This window comes from Meleagris gallopavo, chromosome 2 (assembly GCF_000146605.3).
Source record: "Meleagris gallopavo isolate NT-WF06-2002-E0010 breed Aviagen turkey brand Nicholas breeding stock chromosome 2, Turkey_5.1, whole genome shotgun sequence".
Classification (NCBI taxonomy): domain Eukaryota; kingdom Metazoa; phylum Chordata; class Aves; order Galliformes; family Phasianidae; genus Meleagris; species Meleagris gallopavo.
Window position 1 is genome coordinate 9,332,153 of NC_015012.2, and position 25,877 is coordinate 9,358,029.

Here is a 25,877-nt window from a genome sequence, read left to right on the forward strand (position 1 = left end):
CATTACAAGCCTTCCTAATGATTGGCTGTAGTTGTGCTGCCTTTACTAGCAATGCTGACAGTCTTCAGCTCAAGGACACTAAGAACAGGAGAAGTGCTAGTGTAAAATGCTGTAGCAGCTGCCAAGGACTCTTTGGAGAAACAGTCCTGGACAGCCTGTCTGATAATGAGGGATATGTGTGAGCACAGCTACTCATGGAAGTCCTTGCTTCCATGTGGACACTCTCTGTAGCAGCCAAGGCAGTAAACGCAGCTCACCAAGATTTATCATCTGCTTTACAAAGCTCTTCTCTGTTTTGCATCCCAGGTCATTCAATCCATAAACCATTTTCATCTGATCAAGATGATCTTTCTCAGGCTGCCTCAAAGTGTGAGCAAGATTTCATGCAGCAGGGCTGGTCACCTTCTTTAGCAAACAGGTCAAACTGCTGGCACCTGCCAAGGGAGGATGGGAAGTCTTTGCAGTTCCGCTGCTGCTTCTGCTCCTGAATGCAGCATCTGTTCATTCCGCACTTTTGGGCTAGCACAGCAGGTGAGACAGGACTAGAGGCTCAGCAAAGATTCTGCAGACAATATAGATCTATAGATCCACTCTAAAAAAGTAAAATCAAAACCATGCTGAGAAATGGTTCTTGTTCATCCTCTGATCCCACTCTTCTCAGCCTGCCCAGCCCCATTACTTCCTCATGGTCATAGTTTCCTCCCTCCACATTGGTAAATGCTTGCTCCACTAACCAGGGGCACTTCTACAGAGAATTCATATTGCCACTGGGTTGTAGGTCAAATGATAGTCATAAGGGACTGTTGCACGCTGTCCTCTTGAGTCATGCAAAGACAGGAAAAGAATCCTTTATTTCCACATGCAGGGCCACTCACAGAGCACAGCGCGATTATTGGATCTTGCTAGAGATTTTACTTGCAGTTTTTTCACGTACAGCTGAAAAACTTCAGGTAGGCTGATAAAATGGGAGTTGTAGCCCCCACAAGATAACCTGCTACAGATGCATAGCACTGGAGCCCACACTGCACTGCTTTGCCAGGTTTAAGGGCCAGACTCAAAGGGCAAGCTTGGGCTGAAGTTTCTTTCTCATACTAAATTATTTAGATGCCTGAGTGCTTTTTTTTGGAACAGACCCTTCTCAGTTCTTGGACAGGTTGTAAGGATGTACTGTGACCACGCAGACTGATTTGTCCTCTAAGCATTAGGTAGTTCAAATTAACTTGCTAAAATGTGTTCCTCTTCAGCTTCACTTATTCTTACGAATAGGTGAGCAAGGTAACACATTACAGTTGAACTCTTGCCAAGTTTCCATCCAGGCATAAAATTTGGGTTTTTCTGTTTGTTTGTTTTTATATATATTGCACTGTAGAACCTTTAGAAACCCTGAATCAGCTTAACTTTCCAAGGGTTCACAAAACACTTAATGGTCTCTCATCTAGACGATTGTGCTTGCAGAATAAACACGAGCTGATGCTTCACAGGCTTCCGTTTGTTGTAACAGCCCATGGGATTTAAAGGATGGGTTCCTACCATTAGAAAAGAGCTCAGACTAAAATGCAGTGCCCAAGCACAATTATGCACTTGGCAAGAGTTCAAGAATAATGTGTTGCTCCTATGCCACTCCACTTAAGTTTGGATGAAGCTTGTATCCAATGCTGCAAGGTTGTTTGTGCTTCTTTATGCTCCAAGCGCTGTGGGCAGCAGAGGGAGTTCCCAGGGTTTCAGCACTTCATGCAAGCTCTGGCAAGATGTGGCTGATGTGCTGCTGCTTTCATCCATCCAACGACAAAGTGAAATGTGAACATAAGATGCATTACTGTATCTGAAATAGCCATAGCCAGCTGCATGGGGCCAAGAAAGCATGTACCAGGCAGGACAGACACATAGAACACTGTCCTGCAGGATATACAAAGAAACCAAGCTAGCAGAGTGACTAGAAAAGCAGAGTCTCAACAACAGTGAGCCGCAAAATAAAAAGTGACTGTCTGCTCTTAGATCTATTTGCTGAAATGCACGATATAATTTGGTCCAGTCACTAGTCCAAGTCTCTTTTGGCTGCCTGAACTTTTGTTTCAGTACACATGGACACAGAATTCTACATAGAGGTCTCTGTTTGGCTGACTCTGCTGATGCCTAGCAGTTTTTGACTCTGAAGTTCTGTCTAGATCACCCCCTTTCTGCAAGCATCTCAGGATACAGCCAGGCTTCTGGGAAAAAAGCATTTCACTTTGATCTTATTCTGCCCAGATATATAGATACCTCCAGAGCCAGCTTCCAGAGTGCTCCACTGTTAGTTAGCATAACTTGGAGTACTGAAGCAGATCGCTAAAATGGATCTGATGAATCACATCTTTTCATTCTAAAGAAAGCATACAATGCCTAACCTCAGTGCAGGCTATAGAGAGACTCTGCTTTGGCAACATCAGCTTAATGTGTAAGGGACTGGCAAGCACCAGTGAGCAGGAACAGGAATACTAACATTTTGCACAGCTGCATTACTTTATGATCCCACACTTCTCCAGGCACGTACATTATGATGTCTGATGCCAGACCCCACTAGGTGCTGGTAAACACACAGCAGAAGCAGTGTGATCTCCCCTCACAGCCATAGATCCAAGCACTGCTCACAGGGTGACACTTCCTGTGACATTCCTGCATCATATGAAGGTGTTCACCATAATACACTGCAAACAGGCTGAACCAAGGGATCTTGAGCTCCAGCTGGCCTGGGGAGTCAAGAATGACTGCCTGAGGAGGGAAGATGTTCTCTGCCCTCATCTCTAGCCTCTTCTCCCCTGCCTTGTTCCAGCTCTTGTCAGTCCAGCTCCTCCTGCCCAGGCTGCTCTAGGAATGAATGGGGGTCTGTGGGGTAATCAGTGGGATATAAGTGGGGATATCAGGCAGACATCCTCTGTAAAGACGCTGTTGGTCTTGATCAGAGGAGGATGGTGCATGCCATTGCCCTGAGGTATCGGAAGCCATCTCTGCTCCATTTACAGGACTCAAGCGCCTGAGTTCCCCGGGGTGGCTGTCCTCTTACCATCAGTGCTCCTGTTTTGGACTCAGTTTATAACCAGATGTTAGGCCGAATTTCTGTTGTAAAGGTAAAAAACACTGGTATTGAAGCGCCTTGGGCCGCGACCTCACTGTGGGCTTTGTGCAGGCAGAATGAGTGCCTTGCTCACAGCAGTGGGGGCAGAACTGACAGCCCAAGCTACCCCCAGAGAGGGCGTCCCTGCTTGGCCTTCCACAAGCTGCCTGCCTCCCCTCACTGCCCACCTCCAAATCTGCCTTGTCTGCTCGCTGTGCCAGCCTGGCTCACCCTGCTCTGTCTCCTGCTTCGCCCAGCTGTCAACCGGCTGCCTCCAGCTTAGATCACGAGGTCTTCCAGCAGTGCTAGGGCCTCTAGAGAAAGAAAACAGGGATTGTGGGCAAGTGTCTATGCTAGGGAAATACCCCCAGTTCCCTTCCCTCTAAGAATTAGAGAGCTGTCTCCTTCCCTGGAAAGGGCCTGCTGACAAAGAACAAAGCTTCTTCACAGTCCTCTGAGTAAGGTGTTAGGTCTGACCAGGGAGAGCACCAGCCCCATCAGCATATGCGGGAGGAGGCTTTGCTCAAAAATGGCTGTATTTTTGATCACTCAGCTGCTTCTGGCATTGATAACCTGGCTGCTATTATTGCAAAGTGCTTGGCATGTTTCAGGCTGTCCCCTCCTTCTGGAGACTGACAGGCTGCAAACCTGCCAGGGAGCCTGGAAAAACTCTGGGTCCAAAAAGGGGCACATTGATTGCCCAACACAAACATCTCCTACCACGTACTGCGGCTGCAGCAGGAACCAAACCTCCCCCCATGCCTCCCAGCCATGAAAGGAGAAAGAGAACAGCACCTTACAGGAGGGGATGCACCTAGCCTTCATGCCAGACTGAACCAGGGGTGACTCTTGGGGACACAACCACCTTCTTCTAGGATGAGAGGCTGTACCACCATGTTTGTGGTTCCTCTAGTTGCAGGCATTAGCCTCTGAGTTGAAGGCGGGTTTCACAGAAGCGATGCAGGAGCTGTCACGAATCCAGCATGGCGAGTACGCCTTGGAGGAGAAGGTCAAGAGCTGCCGCTGTGCCATGGAAGAGAAAGTGGCTGAGATGAAGAACTCCCTCAATACCTTCAAGGTAGGAGTGTGACTGACAGGGGGCTGCATATGTGCCCCATTATCTTGGGTGGCAAGGAGCTCTCACCTGCTTCCATCAATCCTTCTTGTGAGCTGGCAATCATTTCAGATGTATCTGGTGCAGCACCTTCAGCTCTGTGTCTCCTTCCAGACTTGGAGCTCCAAATCCAATGTAACCTGTGCCCTGGTCTATACAGCCTTCTCCAGGAGCAAAAGAGACTCTTACTCTGGGCTGCACATGCAACATGCATACAGCATGCTCACAGGCAGCCAGCCACTGTGCCATAGCTCTGCCTGGGCCAGGTCTCCTGCACTTCCTGCAGAAACCAAAGCTGCTGGGGACCAGGGAATTAATACGTAATGCCAAAGCTTTTGAAGTTGTTCATTCCCACACGGCTGGGAGGAAGTGCTGCCTGGTTTGATGTGGCCCATGAGGATTAGAAACAAAGGACTGGGGAAGAGAGCCTAGCAAGAGGGCTCGATGCGCACTTTAAACCAGCCAGCTTCTCCATGCAGAAACTGGACAACTGCCTGCGAGGAGGCAGGCTGAGGAACTGTTTTATTGTTTTAATGGTAAATTTTCCCCATGGGGTTTTGCTGAGTCAATAATATCTTGTGAAGTTAAACAGGGCTGGAAAAGCCCATCTGTCCCCGTGATGGGGAAAGATGGACAGCACCAGGCTAAAGGGGCTCTATGTGCCCAGCTGAACAAAAGCACGAGGGCATGTAGCAGAGGTTTCAAAGCAGACAGGGTTATCCAAGATGTTGTTATAGGGGGAAAAATGGTTTTAAAATCCAGATAGAAGGAGTTAGTCAAGCAACAGGAGGTGCAAAAGCTGATCTTCCTCTGCCTCATGCCTATGCTGACTGTCTAAGTATTGAACTCCCAGTGAAGTCACTTCCTTGCTCAGGGAAATCCCTCTTTCAGTTTACAAGAAACAATTTAAATCTTGATGAAACTTGCAAGAACTTCATGCATAAAGATAACTCTATGTACATATAAAGCTTGGCTGAAACTGCCCGAGGGAGGATGCTGACAGTGAGACACACACATGAGGTTAGAGCAGGCCTCCTTTCCTTCAAAAACCAGGCTAAAAAGGCAGCTTTGAGGCCCTATTTCAACTAGTAGTGGTTGAAGCCCTACATCTTTACCTTCTACCAGTGTCGTAATAACCCCATATACACATATGATCTTGCAAAGGAAAATCACAGAGACACCCTCCTGAAGCACCTCTAGTCCACACCAGCCAGCATTCAAAGCTGTGCTCTGTAAGACTGATGGGCACAGTTGGAACGCTTGTGCTTTTGTTTGTTTCTCAGGAGGAACTCAGTGATGCGAAGTCAATGATCGAAGAAATCAGTGCCAAGCAGGAGGAAATGCAACAGAAAATTGAGCAGCTGCAGCAGGAGAAGCGGCGTGAATCACGGAAAGTGAAAGCTAAGTAAGAGCCTGAGCTCCAGGACTCTGGAAGTGCTAATGAGTGGTGGTGTCCATTTTGTTTATTTCTAACAGTTCAATCTCTTAATCTTTTCCTGGCTGGACATATGTATAAACTTCTGTAATTACTGGAAGCTGCAGCCCTCAGTTTCCTCCTGGCTCTTAGACACTTCTACCACAGAGCAAATACAGCAGACACACACCAAGATAGCCCCAGCAGCCCTTAGGGAAATCAAGTCCTGGTGAAACAGTTTGATCTGGTAGGGATTTATTAGGGCAGGAATCGAAAGTCAGGGGCCTTCACTGTTAAAAGCTATTGGTAAGCTACCTCTATCCAGACAACAGCACTACAGTTTTCCTTCCCTTCTCCTGCTGTCAAGTGCACAGGACTCTGTGTGATCCTGGTAGTGCAGTCACGTATTGCTTTCCTGTCTCCAATCTTTTCTTCTTCAAGCAAGGATACAGCAGCATATCTGAACACTACTGTTACTGTGAATAGGCAGACTGCTCATCCACCTTGGCCGTGATTAGCCTCTCTTGATGATGGATGTACAGCTGCCTTGATGCAAATACTTTGCAAATCTAGGCTAGCCCCTTAGCTAATTAAGCCATTTAATTAGATGAAATATGCTCTGCAAAAGAACAGAAATAACCTTCTCCTACAGTCAGTGAAATTACTTCCATAATATTGTTCATGGACTGAATGCATCAAAACCAACTCCTTTCCTCATCTTTGCAGGAGCTATACTTTTTCTGACTGTGCTTGTACTTATACTGTTGTCAGCCACAAATGTAGCATAGCTTCTCCTGTAGCATTCATGTTTTCTAGCTGTCTCATTCTTTGTGTTTGTACAGAAGAGCACAGAAGGATGATCACAGCTCACAAACAGTGCCTACACCTCTCCAGGGCAGCCCATTTCGATCCATAAACCTCCCAGAACCTGTACTGATCAATGAAGATTTTACAAGTCTTTTACACAACGTGACTTATGAAAAAGGTAGGAAAGAGAATAGGTAAGTGCAGTGCCTTTCTTAGGAAAAAAGTCCAAAAAAGATCACTAGATTAAGAGGGCACTGAGTTTTGCTCAGGTACCAACAGCAGAAAGAGAATGGAGCTGCTCCCTGTAGCAGCATGGCTCCCAGGTCTGTGCACACAAATTCACATTGTGTCTCGAGAACTCAAGCATGGCTTTAACACTGGCCTGGATTCAGGAGATGCTGCTCTGTGTAAGTTGCCCCAAAAACCATTCCTCACTTACTCCAAGGAAAAGGGAACTAGACTGGATCTTATCCCCTGTAACGCTCGTGGCATACACTCAAGTGAATGGAAGCCCTGATGGAAATACAACTTGTCAAGCTGTTTTCATGCCAGGGAGCAGGGCACAGACGGGAGGATAGCAGGGATTGGGCTGTCAGAGAACACCTAGTGTCATTAGGGGAACACTTGCGGTTGATTAGGGTGGTAGGAGCTGGAACATACACTACTAGGGGCAACACTGCTCTCTGCTAGCTATGAAAGCTGCTGACCCACAGGATTAAGGTTATACCTTGCTCCAGGAAAACAATGCCAACTGCTAAATGCTTGTGAAGTCTGAAATCAAAAACAGGCGATGGCCCAGTGCCTTTTTTTCCTATAACTAACTCGGAGGGGCTGGGGGAGGAGTCTAAGCTTGTCTTTCACCCTCCTGCTCTACACACAAGGAAGGCACCAAAACCATACATATTTAAAATGTTAACAAAGGCACAGAGTCTGGAAGAAAACTGTGTACTGTCTTTTTCTCTGTTCAGCTCATCTTCTGCCCTTCCTTGAGCCTTCTCCCTTAAATTCCTCACTGCCCCTCTTTCTTTCCAGTCATCTCACCCCTCCATCCACTCTTCAATAAGCTCTTTATCACCCTCAAATAGCAGCTGTGTCTCTGTGTCAGGTATCAGTCCTTTTGTTCTGCCTGCTGGGTGTCATCTACCAAAGGGCACTTCCTGAGCAAGCTAGGACTACTCAGGCTCCAAGGTCAGGCAGCAATGAGCACAACAGAAACCCCATGTTAGCCTGCCTAGAGGTGCTACTGACACAAAGATCACAAGAAAAGCCACGGCAAAACAGAGCAGCTTTTTCTCCCATGGAGGAACTAATAGGGATATTCCCACTTCAAAAATGTGAATGGCTAGAGGCTCTAACCACACTAACTGGGTTTGGAAGGAGGAAGCCTGCTCTACAACTATCTTCTCTCATGTTTTCCTTTGCTTTTCAACAGTGTCTGACACCAGGATCATGCCGATAGGAGAAGGAAGCGTGAAAGTCATAGGAGGTCCAGGTAGGAATAAACTGAACTGCTGAAAAACAATGATTCAGTGACAACACTTACTTTACTTCACTCAATAAATGTTTTGAGGGATGCATTTCTCAGGAACAACTTTCACACATTGCTATGCATCTCTATTTTCATATTTGTAGTTGAGATGTCAGGGTAAATATATATCCCTGAAGCACCAAATAACTGGTGGAAATGCAAAGCATTGATGTTCAGCAGGAAAAGCCTTTCTGATGCTGCTATCTTTGCAGGCTGTAAGTGCCTTTGAAGAAAGGAAGAGTAGAGGTTTACTGATATGACAAAGAATAATTGGAGAGCCATTCTTCCACTTGGGAAGAGATGGCCTTTGCGGTGACTACACACTAGCAGATCTGTTGAAACAATTATTTACTCATCAGTTTCCAAACAGACTTCTTCTAGAGATGCCTGAATAGTAGCAGAGAAATTTCTCCAGCAAAAACAAAAACGAGTAATAACTTAGTGACAAGCTTAATAAGGACATGGTCCTGGCCAACAAAAGGACACATGAGAACAACTGCCAGGTACCTGCACTGTTCACTTGAAGCATTTGCTGTTCGGATAGCTCTTTTCCTTGAATCCACTTGAAGGAAAGAGAGAACAAACATTACAGAATGGTTCACTGCAATCCAAATTCAAAAGATTGTCGTTAAAGCAATTTCAGACCAATGGCACTGATGTACCCTCTCCTGTATGTTCTCTGTGATTTAATAGCCTCAGACTACCAGTCCTGCTGCTGCTTGCATGATCACTAATGAAAACTTTAAGAGCTATGACAATGTACACCCATTAAGAGGGACATTTAAATCTTAATTACAATGATACTTTTTTTCTTCCCACAATACCTCTCAGTCAACCTGTTGTATTACCAAGTCCTTAAATGTCCCAAAACCATAGAGTGCAATACACTAGGAACATGTATCTTATTTGGGCAGAAAATAAATCCTGGAAGAATTCAAACCTTGTTCTGCAGAAGGGCTCACCAGCTGCACTTCCATTTTTTGTCATAAATGAATTCCAAATGACTCCACCACTGCTGAAGCACTGAAAATGCTTCAGATTCCTTTTCCTTTAGATGGATAACAATGCAGGTTTACCTACAGCTAGAGCATAACGAGCTAATGTCAGCTAAGATGTCACACTCCATGCAGCTGTTTGTCATTGCAGGAGCAGCCATAGAGACAGAGGACAGCCTCAAGCCTTCGCTGACAGCAGATGGTCAGACAAAGGTGCACCTGCAATCAACAGTGTGGAAGCAGCCCAAAGACACCAAGGACTGGGGAGATGAATACATTTCCAAAGAGCAACCAGAAAGAGGGAAAGACGTGGGCCAAAGCAGATACAGCTCAGCAGACAACATTATATGTGAACCCTCTTTGGCTGGTAAGGACAGAGGGGCTCAGAGCTGCACTCACACCTGGCACGAGCTGCTAATCACCTTTTACAGACGGAGACACATAAGGCAGTTTTCCCTGGTTGGAAGAAATGCCTCAGGGTCTCCTGTCTCCACGACTCCTGTTTTTTCCACTTGCTGGTTAGTGCTATCAGAAAATACACAAACATGCTCTGCACTCAAGACACTCATGCCCCCTTCCAAGACTTGCCAGGTTCAGAATAATATTATGTGGGTAAAAAATGTTCTGTGGGAAACTGGATCTGATTCCCTGGCATGAGTTGTTTTGCTTTTGATGACTTGCTTTTTTTCCCCCCAAAATCTTGGGGGGAAACTAGAACTTACAGGGCAGAACACATTTGCTTTGGAGCTTTCTTAGTAAGCAATGTGACTCCAATCATCCCTGGAGCACACTGTAGCATGAGGCTACAACTTGGTATTTGGGGTAAAGCTAACACAAACACAGGACGTTGATCTTCTCTGCAGCAGTTTCTCTTCATGATTTAATGCCAGATCCCCAGGGGAAATGCACTCCAACATGAGGGAGGCTGTCCTTGAAGTCATCATTTCCTTACTTTTTTAAACTTAAACATTATTTTCTGGAAGCCAAAAGGCAGAACATCGCTTTGGAGCTGTTGGAGTCAGAGAGGAAGTATGTCATCAACCTTTCCCTTATCCTGAAGATCAAGGCAACGTTGCAAGGGCCAGATGTGAAAAGGAGCACCAAAGAGAGAAGGTACTTCCATTTAGTGTGCTCTCTCTTTTGGGGAATTTTCCTCAGTCTGTTCTTTCTGGTTCACCCTCTCTCCCGCTTTTCTTTTATCCACACAGAGATCTTTAAACACTTAAAGGTCATTTCTTGTTAAAAACTGGAGGCACTGAAAGGTTTTTGCTGTGATTAAAGACTTTCCTGCCCGTCCTTACATCCCAAACCCTTCTATAACCACTTCAGTCTTCTGGGTCCTATCAGTCTCCTTTTCCTCCTTCCCATTTGTCCTGCCTGAGTGGGAACAAAGCTTGTATACGTACTGCTTCTCCCAGTCTACAGCTTCAGTTCTAAAGGTTAATGTAGGTAATAAGCCCCTTGCCAGTAGCTGCCATCCATCAAGTATCAGTATGTATAGACAACTCGCATGTATTTACAAGGATATACGAAATCTGTGGGACTGACCTAGCTTAGCAGTTCAAAACAGTTTTTTTGCTACGTTATTTCCCGTGAGGAGATAGTTCTTATAGTTGTCCCCATTCCTCAGTTTTAGCCAGGTTGTTCCTAGCCCTGAGCACATTTGTATGTATACAACTGTATGGTAGCTCTCTTTTTCTTCTCTTTTCACCATCCCTAGGAGTCATTTGACCAAAGTCCACTGTGGAACACGTAGTTGATGTGGACTCAGTTAAGCAGTTTCATGACAGATAATACAAACTGTAATGTGATAGTTTCAAGTTTGTTTTTACTTTTACTCTTTTTTCCCCTGGGAACTTCTCATCTGGGAGAACAGTTTAGTATGTGACATCATTCTGATTATGTATGAGATCAGGACAAAATAACAGAAAGGAAGAAGGACATTTTGACCAATACTGCATCAAAGGGCTTGACAAATGATGCAGTGTACAAATCTGGGAAGCATTCCTCCAAGCACCCTATGGGATGGCTCACAATCACAGTCCTGCTCCATTAGCCACAGAAGTCTGGGCTTTTCAGTTCTGCAAATTCCAGCCAGTTACACAGTGTATTGGAGAGCCAGCCTAAGAAACCTTCAAAACACCCAATAATAGTCTATTGGAGAGGGTACCTGTATGTACGTAGCAGCCTGCTACAGCCCTGTACAAAACAAGGCTTCCTGGTGCAGGCGTGTAAAGGCCCATGAATGCAAACTTCAGCAGTGCATGCTTAAGGCTGAGCTTGTGCTCTGTAATCAGACTGATATTGTCTCCTTTCAGTTTCTTCCCCAATTCTTTGCGGTACCTGGTCCAGCAGCATGTCGATTTACTTCACGCTCTCCAGGAGCGAGTCCTGAGTTGGCCACGCCAAGGAATTCTAGGTGACATCTTCCTGAAGTTAACAAATGATGAGGTATGTTATAAAACCTCTGGACTCTTCTGTTGTGATGCATGACAATGTGCTGATGGCCCATCAGTGATCAAAGACAGAAGAGCAGCAGAAGGGTAGTACTGTGAAGCTGCAGCTACAACAATGCCTTTCTGCCACTCTCTTTTAAGTGCAGCCCCAGTACATGGTAGCCCCCTCTGGTTGCAGCTCCTCTTGGTCAGGATATCCACATGCCAGACCCACTTGGAGCTCCACAGGGCCACAGCACAGTGCAATGATGGTAACACGTTGATAAAGATGAACAATAATATATAATATTAATGCATGAATCCCAGACCTGGCTAGAGAAGCCACATGTGAGCCTTGACAGCTTAGGTGTCTGTATTCACAGTGGAGGTGTGAAAAGAGCCTACATTTTTCATACAGTCCTCTCCTTCAATATATTTTGCTTGGTTTTGATAAGCAGGTAGGCAGGTCTCCTTCTGTATTGGTTTCTAGCTCCCAGTAAAACAGCCCTGTCACTGTTGCGTTACAATGTCTATTTCTCCAGAGGCGAAGCCTCTCCTTTTCAAGGTGAAGGGTCTGCCCAAACCACAGCAAGACCTCTCCTAGAAAGATGTGTAAAAACTGCTCTGATCTTTATGAATTTTAAGACTCATAAGAAAAGCTTCTTCCTCACAAGCCTCCCTACATCTCCTGCCTGCTCTGGTGTTTTACACACTGTGCTCAACAGCTGATCCATCTTACTAAATAAGCCTCTCTTATGAAGTCCAGAGCCCTGAAGCTTTGCACAGTTAGTAGCTCTGCTGCAGTCATGAGCTCCCAGAAGTGACAGAGGGGAATCAACAGTTTATTGTGCTGGCTGTCTCTGTGACAAATATTTCTTTTGAGTTTCTTTGTTCTTTTTGTTGTTTTTATTTTTCCCTTGTTTATAAGAACAATTTTCTGGACTACTACGTTGCTTACCTGAGGGACCTGCCAGAATGCATCTCCCTGATCCACGTGGTGATCTTGAAGGAGGTAAACTTCCTTCCTGCTTCACACATACATAATGGTAACATGCATGCTTGGCTCTCTTCCTGCTGTGCTTTCCCAAGAAAGGACTTTCCTGCCAATCCAGTTGTTCTGTCACTCAATGTCAGTTTCCTGAATGTTTCCATGGCTGACAGGCACCTACAGAAAGCAGCTTTTACACAGTAACTGCTGCTTGTAATGGAAACCGTATTTCCACTGAGACACAGCACCTCAGATCAAACCATGCACACGCTATCCAGATCTGCTCTGTCTGAACAGAATGTCCCTGATGGAGGAATTGTCCAAACAGGGACACCAAGTCTGAGGCTGTAAGTGCTGAAGTGCTCCTTGAGGGAGAAAACACCCTGAACTGCTCAGTGTTAGACATCTGGTCTCTCACATTATTAATTCTTTAAACGAGGGAAGTTAAAAATCAATAAAGGTAGTTTTAAAGTGCAGGAAGTAAACCACTGTAATTTCCTTCCAAGACATCCTAAGAAGTCAATCCCATTTTGTTCAGTTCTGTTTGGGACTTCGTTGTGAACAGCAGTGTCTACCTAGGCCTTCCACGCAAACTGACTAGCATGCTTCAGATACACACCCCTACTTAATTATGCTGAGTGTCTCCCGCAAATAATCCTCTGCTATTGCTTGTGGAAGAGCGAAGATCACTGCATCATCACAAGCAACCACCACTTGGCTGCTGTGCTTCTGTGAACTGCTATAACCACTTATGGTAAAGCACTTGTCAATGCTCAGAACTATCTGAAAGCAGATGTTTCATGGATGAAAGAGACTCTGAAGGTGCTTTCTCTATTTCAGGTAGAAGAAGAAATCAAATCCGATCTCTACATTCTGTTCTTCCATATAGTCCAGCGAATCCCTGAATACCTAATTCATCTACAGGTAGGGTCCCAGGATGGAAACTGCCGTGTTTAACCCTTATAACAACACATGACTTAACTCAGAACTGGGACATGGGCCTGTGCATTTACAGGGCTTCTGGCTAACTCAACAGGCTCTGTAAAGGAAAAAAAAAACCAACCACCACCACCAAAAATGAAAATAAAAGCCAGCTGACAGTGCCTGATTTTCATTTCATACCTGAAGCTTTTTTCTGTTTGCTATTTTTGCCATTTGACCTGACAGAACCAACCCTTTCCCTGGGAAGTCAAAAGTTTTTTGTAATTAACTCTAGTAAGAGAGCTAGGCACTTTGCTGAGCTGTCCACATGCATTTTAGCTTTTGACAACTAAGGCTAGGAGTTTTCTTATGCAGAGCTTGCTTAAGAACACAGTTTTGCTTCACAGGAGGATAATCTGAACTGTACTGAAATATTTCAAAGAAGGCAAATGTCACAGAGCCCTATAAAAACCAAGAGATTGGTTTATTTCTCCAATACTAAACTCAACCAGTGAATCACCCCCATCTCCCACGATTGTATTTATGGTGGTCACTCATGTATTTGCACTGTAACAGTAGATTGCAGGCCCTGTCCAAGTCTTTCAGAAACTGGTGCTGCCTAGAAAAACTCCCACAGCACATAGGGCAGTGTCATGTGTTCTCCACAGCGTCAATTCACAGCCCCAAAGAGCACCTTTTCCCCAGTAAGGGCAAGGATGTCCTTCAAACTGCCTACTCTCCTCTGTGCCCCAGAACGTCCTGAAGTTCACGGAGCAAGAGCATCCCGATTATTACCTGCTGCTGGTGTGTGTGCAGCGTCTCCGGGTCTTCATCTCACACTACAGCCTCCTCTTCCAGTGCAATGAAGATCTGCTTATACAGAAGAGGAAAAAACTGAAGAAGTAAGCACAACATCAGCTCATTCTCTCAATTACAAGGGAAGGGGAGGTGTGAGGCCAGCCCAGTAGTATGGGGCTTTTGTCCTAGACCAACAGGTACATTACCCCCTTGAAATAAAACTAAACCCTGTGCATATGAATGCTGGAAAAAACCCACTACTGCCATTTGTCCTTCAAATTGAGGTCAGACTTGCTGTGAGCCTTTCCACCTAACTCAGTTAAATGAAACAGTTTAATCCTTCTATAGCAGCCAACATGCATTATAGTATTGCCATTGCTTTAGGGAACAAAAAGTTGGCCCCCAGTAAAATACATGGAAATTTAGCTGCCTCAGCAAGTCAGGGTACTGGTGAACGCCCAGCCCATGTCCTGAAGCCCATTACAAGCTAAGCAAAAGATTGAGAGAGTAGTGCTCTCTGTTTTTACTGGGGGAGGGAAAAAAAAATCCATAATTGTTGGGAAGGGGCTGTTTTTAAGGGAGACATTAAGAACGGGACAGGAAGCAGAACCCCTTGCTGACCGGGACAGACAAGGTAGAATAGATCCTTCCTCTGGGTGGGAAGAGGTGCATGGGAATATTAAGGACCCTTCCAGCCCTGTTTTCTTTGATCTTACTTGCTCGTGCTCATTCCCTGCCTTATTTCTTAGCACGACGATGGATTTCTCCTCCCTCAGGTCGTCCCTGGTGAAGCTGTACAAAGGTCTCACTTCCCAGTGCACAAGCCAAGAGGTTTCTCCAACACCCAGCACAGCCTCTATCCGTGACAGCGGGATTCACTCCGAAGAGGCAATGCAGTCATTCCAACCAGCACCTTCCTCTGGCACGACCACCCCGTAAGCCATATTGTCCTAGCAGAAGGCTTTCAAAGCAGGCTGAAAACTCTTTCCTCACCCATACACTATGCTAGTGACACTCTCTAGCAGACTGTCATTTCCAACACTGCTCCCTGTGTACATGTAGAGATGAAGGGCTGGCTATCTCCTTCCTGCTATCCACTGCCATGCCTTACTAGTAGGCAGTGTTTCAGAACTCTACCCACAGTTGCCAGTGCTCTTGCTAGCTGTCTGGCTAGCTGGGGAGGACATGTATTTGGTAAGGACGGCATCAATGTGCAAAGCTGCACTTTGTGTTATTCACTGCTGTCAACATCACAAAAGCTAGGGAACATGACCAAGGACTCTGACAAGTAAAAAAGATGTCTTTTTATACAATGGAACCCACTATCACAAGACACAAGTCCATGTAGGTTCAGAAAGTTACAATAATAATTATAAGAACCCTGTATTCTTTGGCCATTGAGAGTTGCCAGCAGAGATGATGAATGCTAGCACACTAAGACTTGACTATTTCTTATGTAAGCAATTTGTGGCTGCTGTGCTTTCTTATGTTATTTGACATTAACAAGAGTTTGGCTCTATCTTTCTCAGTGCCCCTCAAGTAGTAGTGTTGTTAGATCAAGCTTTAGCCTCCTTTTCCCCAGACTACCCAAACCAATCTTCCTCTTGCCCAAAGTCACTCCAGGCTCTTGCCTTGGGAACCTCAGCTGACACCTCCCCACCTTCCCTAATGAATCTCAAACCAGGAATCCAAGATAGGCCAGGTGGGACCTCATCAGCACTGAGCGGAGGTGGGGAAAAAACAGCTCCCCAGATGTTGCCGGACAGCTCTGGACAAGGTCCGCGTCCTGTGATGCAAACTCCATAAGAGCTATCCAAGTATTCTCAAAACACTCCTGGGGACAGAGTTCCACCACAAGAGAGGAATCTTAAACACCTAAAAAGAAAGTCAGACCACAGGAAAATAAAACATAGCCCCATTCCAAAAAAGGGGAAGGAGAGTAAAAATTGAGAATGAGGATGAACAGGACAAAGAGACACACCAGTTGGTATTTCCTTTTTTTTTATACATTTTTTTTATGGTTTAAATTAAAATATAAGTGAAAGTCCTTAGACAAGCAACCCTGTCTGTGGAAGCTTGTTCCTGCTAACCTAGCTAGGTGATTTTTAGCAGCAGCAGCAATGTTACTCTTCTCCAACATATTAAAACAATTTGGGGTCATAAAACCAAGAGAACTGGGTGGGAGTAAGGTGGGGAGAGATGTCTCTGTAGTCCACCAGTATTCCACTTTCTTCTGTTTTTTTTTGTGTTTTTTCTTATTTTAAGGCATTTGTTGCCTCAGATGAAGAAACCTCAGCCTACTGTCCTGGAGAACATCCAGGCTGTAAAGCCCCCTGACTGGGAAATGGAAAGCAGAAAACACGAGAGGCCAGAGAACATCCTTGCATCCTCTCAGCTCACTGAGCAGGAACTCAAGGCTCTGACAGCTCCTTTACAATCCATCCCTGAAATGGAGTATGAAGCACCACCTGCCGATGCGGTGGGAAACCCAGAGAGAGCTATCAGGACCTCTGTGGAGCTGCTGCAGGATGCGAGGAACTTTGCACCAAGCTATGAAGAGTTTGATTACCCTGGGGAAGTCTTCACCATGCCAGGTCCCTATGAAGATGATACTTTCCAAAATCTTGCTCTCTTTGAGAATTGCTCCCCAGCCTCCTCAGAATCCAGCTTAGACATTTGTTTCCTTAGGCCTGTTAACTTCACATCAGAACCAGAGAGGACAGATCATGCCTTACAGCCACTGCCTAAGAGCAGTACTCCTGTGAGCAGCAGCACTTACAAGCGTGAGATGTTCCACAGCAAAGGCAAGCAGCTGAGCAGGTCTCTGAAGGAGCTGCCGAGGAGCGCTGAGGGTGTGAGCTCCAGACTCTACAGCACACGGAGCAGCAGTGGGAGCCGGCTGCAGCAGAAGCAGGAGAGGAATGTCCAGCCTCACATGATCTCAGCCTCATCTCGAAGCTCCCAAAGGAGCTACTTCCCCCCACAGAGAGGAGCGGGTGAAAAACCAAGCTTTTTGGAAGTAAGGAGGCTTAAATAGGAGGAGGAAAAAAAAAAAAAAGGCACATGGTTGTGCAGAAGCAGCAAGATAAAGATCTGAGAATCAGTTAGGGCAGAACTTGCCAAACTAGCTTCCAAGTTCACACATTCAAAGCCCTCATTTGCATGTATGTACCCAAGGGAGGGAACAGGACACAGGACAGCTGCTTTTCAAACACATCTTCCCCAGGGACAAACATGGGCTTGAGGCGCTCAGCTGGCTGAGTGACAGTGAGAACACTCTTGAGAGGAGCTAGCCTCTCATGCATCTCTAGCTGTCACTGAGCTTCCCCCATGAGCGAATGTTCTACCTCATCAGGGTCATTAAGAGTGAGCAAAGCTGTTCAAAATGAATTCTAGAGGGTGGCACCCAGTTGAAAAGGTGACTTCTAACCTGCTACAAGGAGAGCTGGGTTGAGAAAACTGATGGATTTAGTATCAGATCCTCATTTGGTACAAACCAGGATGACTCTGCTGAGCTCAACCCATTTATACATCTAAGGATCTGGTCCATTGGTTTTGTTGCACCTGTGTTTGTTGGTGAACCAGTAAGTCTGTGGAAAATCAGACAGGGCCCAGCGACCATGTCCCTGTCCCTCAGACAGCCACTGACATAGCAGGCAGCGCTCCAGCTCTTCAGGGACATCAGATACAGCAGGAATGTCTCTGTAGCTTGCAGTGCCTGCTCAGTCAGCTTTGGGCTTGTGCAGTCAGGGAAGAAAACCCCGAATGGACATCCAGGCCCCATGACCTCCACCCTTCTTTGAGAAGGGGCTGAGAGTGCTGTGATGTGCTTAGTATACTTCCTCAGTGACACGTAGAGAAAGACCCACCTGCTCAAACAAGACAAGGCGCAGATGAGGCTGTAAATGCAGGTGATGATAGAAGGAAATTTCCAACAATCTGACTGGAAAGGCAGTAGGGAAACTTCAAAAGAGAAAAAAAAAAAAGAGTGAATGAAGGAGATGGTAGAACAGGGTGATGAGGCAAAGAAGAGCTGTGGGGACACAGCCCACTCAGAAACAACAGTCTGTGGGCTGCCTGGCACTCACGTGCACAGATCTATGCCCCACAGCAGGGTGTGGATAGGGGTCATGTTCATTCCCACAGAGCAATAGAGACCACTGTGTGGTGGTGGACAGAACTGTCCCCAGAGCAACACTGAGAGGAACTCCACTCTTTCCTGAAAGGGGAAGAGATATTTTAGAGGCGCATTTACCACAATGTGTGTGTGCTACCAAAGCTTCCTGCACCACAGATGTAAAACCAGGGAGCAGCAGAGTCAACAGAAGAGTCTTTCACATCGTATCAACTCAGAAAGCCTGCCAGTCCTGGGGTAAAGAGCTCATGAGCAAGGAGGAGTTGGGAAGAACCTACTCCTTCAACTCCTCATGCTGGCTTGCGCCCTTGCTGACAAAAGAAGGGGCTAGTAAGTCCACCTAAACCAAAATCTAGCAAGGAAGGCTCCAGTTCCCTCTAAGAGTGCTTCTCTCTCCAGTCCTCTGCCAATGCCTCAGATTCAGAGCCAGCAACAAGCTCTATGTAGAGGTACCAATGCTGCTGAGGCCCAAGTGATGCATTGTCTCCCAACCTTGCCAGCACCTCCTGACCCACCAAGTCCCTCCTAGCAGACAGAGAGAGAAAAAGAGAAGGGGACAAGGATGTGAGGTTGCAAATGCTGGTTAAATTGTCTTTTCCCTTTTAGGAGCTCCATGCAGAAGACAACACCAGGTTCTGCCAGAAGGATGACAATGAGCAAACATCCTTCAGCGACCACAACCCACGGCACGAACCCAAAGGGGGTTTCCGGAGCTCCTTCCGCAAGCTCTTCAAAAAGAAATAAGCAGCCCCAGGAAAGGCAGGCCACAGCCCAAGTGCAACAGTACTTCCCTGGGTCCCTAAGGGTGGAGACAGACAGCAAGGTCCTGAGATGTCCCCTGACTAATATAATAGGTGGAGGGGTGGGAGAGAAGACTGTCACAAATGCATCCTGCTCTTCATAGCACAGGGGAGGGCCAGGCTATGGGTTCAAGCAAAGCTCAGCCAGCAAATCCAGTAAGCAGAGGAATTTGCTAGCTTTTACTCCTGCCTGATTTAATTTTCTTCAGAGTTTTGGAAAGCTTGGGCCAAATACTTCCATGTTCTCTTCCCCCTCATCCCCCAAAACTGTTTTCTCTGCCATACATCTTCACTCTTCCAAATTCAAGCCAGGACTAATTCAGGCTCACCCACAACAGACAGGTGCCTTGGCATCCTGGCCAGAAGTCCAAAATTCTTTTCTTTCCTCCACTTCCTGAAGAAAAATGAAGATGTCTTCCAGAAGGACAGCTCACACTATCCAGCTGGTTTGAGAAGGTCTAATAAGCATCAGCTGAAGCACCTAGATTTTATTCTGCTTAATCAGCATTGTCTTTTCTTTTGGACTGAAATCCTCTTCCACCTTTTAATCAACATGCTGTTTCTCAAACCGCCTCCTACTGTACAAATCTCTGCTCTTGATGTCAGAATTGCTCAGGTCTCCACGCGGAGGACACAGGCTAAGCACAGGGCCTGCCATAAGAGAAAGACTCGTCCACACTCTACACTCACCATGGATCGACGCAGATACTGACACAGTCAACTAGCATTGTGGCTCCTGGTCTGCAGTACATCTTGAGTGCTCTTGGCCAGCTCTTTTTGACCTGACTCCACTTTACAAGCTCCAGCACAAGAAGCACCCTGCTTTGGAGCAGATCTAGAAAAAAACTGAGACACAAGGGCAGGAAAGACAATGGTGCCCCATTTTTGAAGTCACAGCATTCCTTCAGGTGCAAGGACACTCCTCCTCCCACAACAAAGCCACATGCATGTCCCACCCACATCTCAAAGGACGAACCCTTAGCAGTACTGTTCTCTGGACAAGCCTACAGATTCTGTTAAAAATATAGTAAGGAAAGGGAATCAAAGCCCTCTGGCTTACAGCTCTCCCACAGTGCTAACTGACTGCACTTTCTTTTTCCTCCTCTGCTGGAGGGATGAGGTAGCTGGAAAAAGAGTCATTTCAGCTAAAACAAAAGTAATTTCTTAGTACAATCAAAGTTTTCTCAGCATTTCAAGAAAGTGATTAAGATAAAACTTCAGGGATTAAAATGTTTCAGCCTATGTCTGCTCATTAGACTTTACTGGGGCCAAACTGCACCGAGAAATCCAATTCTCCTGAAAGGCAAGAAGATATCTTCTTGGGCTTTTTCCTTTATCTTCTGCATAAAAAAACAAAACAAAACAAAACAACAAATCAAAACCTCCCCAGAATAGTTAAAGTTTTTAATTACAGAAAGAATTCAATCTCTTTCCCTCTCCCTCACATCTTCACTACATTATCAGTTCTTTGATCTCTCCCAGCTGAAGCGGCTCCACACTGACCAGCCACTGCATCACCAAGAGCCTCCTAGGACTTTCAGAGGTGTCAACCCAGACAGTATATGCACTAGAAAGAGATATGAAAGAAGAACCAGGTACTTGTAACTGAGCCATCAAAGCCTGTTTGTTTTGCAAAGAAATAGTTAGAACTGATGGTTATTACTTCTATAGACAGGCCTCCCTGTTTGTCCATGGAACCAGAGTTTTATCACAATGGATGGGTTTCCTTTCCCACCCTGCCCTGCCAAGATGTAGGCGAATCTATCAGGAACAGAGATGAGGAAAGGAAGAAGGAAGACAAAAGACTGGAAAGACACGAGGAGATGTATGCATAGTCTTGGTAGCTAGTAAAAAGTGCAACTGCCCATCTCCACTCAGAGCACTCAGTCACAAGCTCTGGGGACACATACAGTGCCAGTGCCAGTAAGGGGCTCTCAAAACCACTTGCCCAAGCCACGGGTGGTTGCTCAGAAGCCACTGATAAGAACTGCTACACATACCACCTAGTGTGGCTCTCCCTTTTCTGTACAGACAAAAGCAAAGCAATGAATACTTGCTGTGACACCTGACACCCCTCATCTTGGGGATGACTACACAGTGTTAGTGTTTAAAGAGATGGTGGGCTTGGAGACCATGGTAACCATGCCACGATAAGAACATCCCAAATAATTATTTGGATTTTAAATTTTAGGCCTGTAATGCACTAATGCTCTCAAGGGCTCTGATTCTTACATATTTGGGTAGCACACAATGAGATTTCTACTCTTCATAGAAGAAACTTGCTCCTCCACACTTGCCAGGCAGATGTCAGGCCAAAAAGAGGGCAAAGAGGAAAACCTGTGTTCTAAAATCTTCTGTGGAAGGAAATCCTTCCAAAGTGGCAGACCCTTGCTTGTAAAATGCATATGGATTCTAGCTTCTGTTTTAGTCATTTAAGGCATGGTCAGAATTAATGGTTATTATTTCTGATTCTGTAAGAGTTCTTACTTACAGGCCTATACTCATCATTTGAGATGTCCTGAGTATTTCCTTGTAACTGCTCAGAATCTGCAAAATGTACAGAAAACCAGTAAATAAAGCTCAGCACCACAAAAGGTGCCTCTTGCAGGATGCAACTCAACTTCACCTTTAGTACGTGCGCTATTATTTTAATTTCTTTGCCAAATAAATGTTGCTTTTAAATAATGCTGTTCTCTTTTTTGCACTGACTCAGCTGTAAGACTGTATGCATTAAAAGGAGAAACATACATTTCCTCTGGTCCCTTCCTGAGGCAGCACTACTGACAAAACTCCATTCCTTTGTGCACACAGTATCATAAGGAGATTGTTTCGATACACCTCATTTCAAGACTCTTACTCAGCACTCAGCTGTGAAGCCCTCGCTCCCTCTAAAGCTTCTGGTCAAGATCTGATTGATCCCACTTGTCATTCAGAGCTGCACCAACATTACCTCAGTGCCACTCTTCATCTCTTTCCACTGCTTCTGTTACATACACTTGAGCCTTCACAAAAGAAATCCCACAGGCCTCCTCCACTGCCACACACACCACTGTAATTTCAACTACCACCTCAGTAAGAGATCTTAGCGTATTCCTGTAAATCACAAACATGTCACATACAAAGTTTTTTTCCAAAATTTAATTTCAATTCTGTCTGTTACCATCTGACCTTCACCACATTCTCAGCAGCTCCAAACCAATGACACCACAGACAGGGACACCTCAGTTCCTGGTGCTCACACCTCCCACCACACAGCACCTGCAGGCAGCCTTGCATCACTCAGGGACAGCGGTCTCAGAGACAAGAACATACCAGCTGAGTTTTATAGCAATGGCAAAGATACAGTTTGACTCTCATGTAAATCTACTTGGAGTGTTTCTTCCTCAAAAATCCCTTTCAATCCTGTGGATGCAGAACATGTCTATTAGCCACTGGGGAACAGCTCAATCAGACACCATCACCACAGCTGTGACTTTTCCAGATCACCACAGCTGTACTCCCTGCTTTGGGCAGCCTGCCTAAATTCTACTCCGATTGTGACTTACTGCCAGATTGGCTCAAATGTATTCTCTCATCACTATATTCCTCTAAGACAGCATCAGTGAGAATGACTATACAACTTGGGTACCTTCTCTTTCTTTTCCCAAGCTGCAATGTATCATAGCTTCCTCTTCGTGTTCCTGAAGTCCTTTCACCTCAATACAAGTTATGCAAATATTTATTGGTAAGCAACATGTTCCAAAGATGACAGTTACTTTTTCCAGCTGCTCATAAAGTATTTGGACCCTATGCTCACATCTGAATAGATGGGGAGCTGGGATACACGTAGCACTGTCTTTGCCCACTGCCTGGTTTTGCAGGATTTGCAGAGTGACTTAGATGGAGGTTATCATGAATATTAACCAGTTTCTAGTTGCATGTGGCTTTCATTCACTCACTCCTCTCCTTAAAAGTGAATGTTTTGCCTGTTGCCAGATACAGGCTATTAAGCACGATGTCCCTTATTTACTGTGATTCAACATGGAGACAAGACAGAGGCTCTTATATGAAACCAACCAAGATCTTCACACAGTAAAACGAAACTGACAGTATTTACCCATGGACTACAGGGCTGGTGATGCAATAAGTTGTAACAGGAAGACAGAGCTGGAGCAACACCTACAACAAAATCCCATGTCAGAGAACAGTTAGAAGATGCCATCAGCTCCAGGAAGCCATTCCCCTGCTGCAAACACATCTCACCTTTTACTCCATAAAGTTCCTCTGCTCTGAAGTTACTGTGCATTTTATAGTTTTACTACTCAGAATAAAGTCTAGGTTTGAAGCAGACTCAGTTATCATTAATGTAAAACATGTGCTATTAAGTTTAAGGCAGCCTGTCTCAGACTACTAGCACTTTCAAAGTACCTTACATACTCAAAAGTGTATGCTTCTAGGATACGTAAGGCTTTCTTAATATTTTTAGAACATGGCTTTTAATGCCAAACGATAATAGCCACTACTAAATTTTCACATGCATTCTGAAAACCACTGCAGACACAGCATGTAAAGATCCCTTACAGACAATGAAGTACACGCCATCAGACGTGCCCAATGAAGTTTACTTGTCCTGGACCAACACAGCTTTTACCATTTACTGATTTTGGCAAGTAACCATGTCATTAAACAAAACAAAAGGACACACATGCTAGAGTAAATATACTGTAATCCAAAGTTTGTTCTTATGAAAAGAAAAACAACAACAAAAGGATAAATCTCAAGAATATTTGAGTGAATTTGGCCAAAACAAATCCAATAACACGCACTTTCAATTCTCTACCTTCGTTTGTCCTTCTTTTTAAAAATAATACTGGTGTTCTTTAACAAGTGGCACCTTTGGCGGCTATGGAAATTGTCATACATCTGGCACTTTGTACTCCTTTCACTTCCAGGCAGCTGACACATAAAAATTTCCCATTTGCTTGCTAGCAGTCAAAAGAAGCAACTCTAATTTGTTTGCCTGGTGTTGCTGCAGCAGTTGGCTACTAAATGTGTTGGTTTTTATTAAAGGCAAAAGTATTTGCTCACAGTTGACAGAAAAATGCACTTAATGTGCTTTCAGTGGAAATTAAGGCATGGGATTTACAAACTATGTTAAAAGCACTTTTGGCTTTACAACAGTATCGGGTCACATGTTTCTCTCCTTAGGGAACATGAACTGTAACACCTCCAGATCACCCATCATCTAGGTGTGGAAATGACAACTCAACGACTAAAAAAGGCAGCAAATAACCATGAGATTTTTCAAACTTCAAAATATTACCTTAAAATATCCTGACTAAGCTCCTTCTTCCTGTCTGGAAAAGACATTAGCTTTGAAGAGAAAGCCAAGGAAGGACCTTAACATGCTACAGCTAAATGCACTGCTCACAGCAACTAAATGCACTGCTCGCAGCAGCAAAGCTTTAAGAAAGCTTTAAGTAACATTTTGTTTCACTTGCTTCTAAATTGTAAGACAAACATTAATAATTGGGGCATTCTAGCAGAGCTGAAATGGCAGTACTGTCAGAAATGCCAGCAGTAGAGGCTGCCTCGATAAAATACCACACCTAACAACTGGACAAGAGCCGCAAAGTGAACTAACTCAGTATAACACAGCACAGTCTGCTGCGATGCAAATTAGATCAAGCAGCTCTTCAGCTTGTGTGCAAGCACCCTCCCTTGTGTGCAATAAAATAAAACGCTCTATCACAAGCACAACAGTCTACTGACTTAATAGTAACACAACTGCTTTTGAATCAACCCATAGAAGAAAAATGATTACACATCCAGTGACTGTCAGTCTAAATCCCAAAGTATGTAAATCCCATGCATTAGCATGAGTACACTCTCACCAAGAAAGACCACTCTCTCCCTGATTTAAGAGAGACATATTACAGAAACGGGTTAGAGATGGTTTCCTGAGAAAGTAAATGCACAGTGCTTGCAATATCAGCACTCCTCAATTTCCAGAGGGCTTCTCTAAGCAAACACACAGCTACGACATTTTTTCTGGAAGAAAATGAACAAACCCAATCACAGTCCACTGTCGCTTTAGCCTACACTTGAAGTAGAAATCTTGAGGTGACACAGCTCAGCCATAAATTTCTGATCTATTTAAGCACTTCACATTTTTAACCACATAGCCACACAGCTCCTGTTTCAGCTCTTACCCACTTGTAAGGCACTCCAGAGATGCACAGCAACTCATCCAAACCAGCCTTCAAGCAAACACATTTCTTTATCCAGCACGTTGTCACCTCGAGTCACACCAGATCATTCCAGAGTCATTTTAGCCACAGCCACATAACATCATAAAAATTAATTCATTTTCCACATAAGAAGTATTGTTAGTAAAGCAAACATCAACCAAATAAAAAAGTTATTGTAGGTTAAATAATTACTAACAAAACTGCCATGAGACGAATCGGAGGCTTACAAATTGTACTCAAAACTCCCACCCTAAATGCAATAGGTTTGGTTCTTTTTCTTTCTTGTTTGTAGCTGAGTCAACACAATGACTTGTTCACTGCACGCCTGACCTGTTCTGCTGGGTTCTAAAGTGCTAAATTTAAGCTAGATTCTTGCATGGTTATCATTATCACCTATTGTCCGAGTACCCCACCAATAAGGGAATTTTAACCTCAACTACAGGGATGCAAGTCAGCATCCTGCCCATTTCACAAAGGAAAATAGAGGCCTATTGACATTCAAGAGGCCTGTTGATGAGCAGGAGCAAGGTGACATCTTCCATTCTAGTTGGACCACCTCAGAAGCTGAGTATTCCTTCTGCCTGGTCTGCCTTGACTACTAAATAGCACAGAAGGAGAGAG

At 44.9% G+C, this 25,877-nt stretch overlaps 1 protein-coding gene across 1 annotated transcript; it reads left to right on the plus strand.

Moving 5' to 3' along the window:
• The first annotated feature begins 3,760 nt into the window (after window positions 1-3,760).
• On the plus strand, window positions 3,761-22,516 carry ARHGEF33 (Rho guanine nucleotide exchange factor 33). Its single transcript, XM_031552317.1, has 13 exons — window positions 3,761-4,169; window positions 5,489-5,610; window positions 6,462-6,604; window positions 7,859-7,918; window positions 9,101-9,316; window positions 9,933-10,062; window positions 11,268-11,400; window positions 12,313-12,396; window positions 13,213-13,296; window positions 14,047-14,195; window positions 14,868-15,026; window positions 16,357-17,110; window positions 18,833-22,516. The coding sequence occupies exons 1-13, from the start codon at window positions 4,050-4,052 to the stop codon at window positions 18,968-18,970; spliced, it is 2,292 nt and encodes a 763-aa protein (XP_031408177.1). The 5' UTR covers window positions 3,761-4,049; the 3' UTR covers window positions 18,971-22,516.
• The last annotated feature ends 3,361 nt before the right edge of the window (window positions 22,517-25,877 follow it).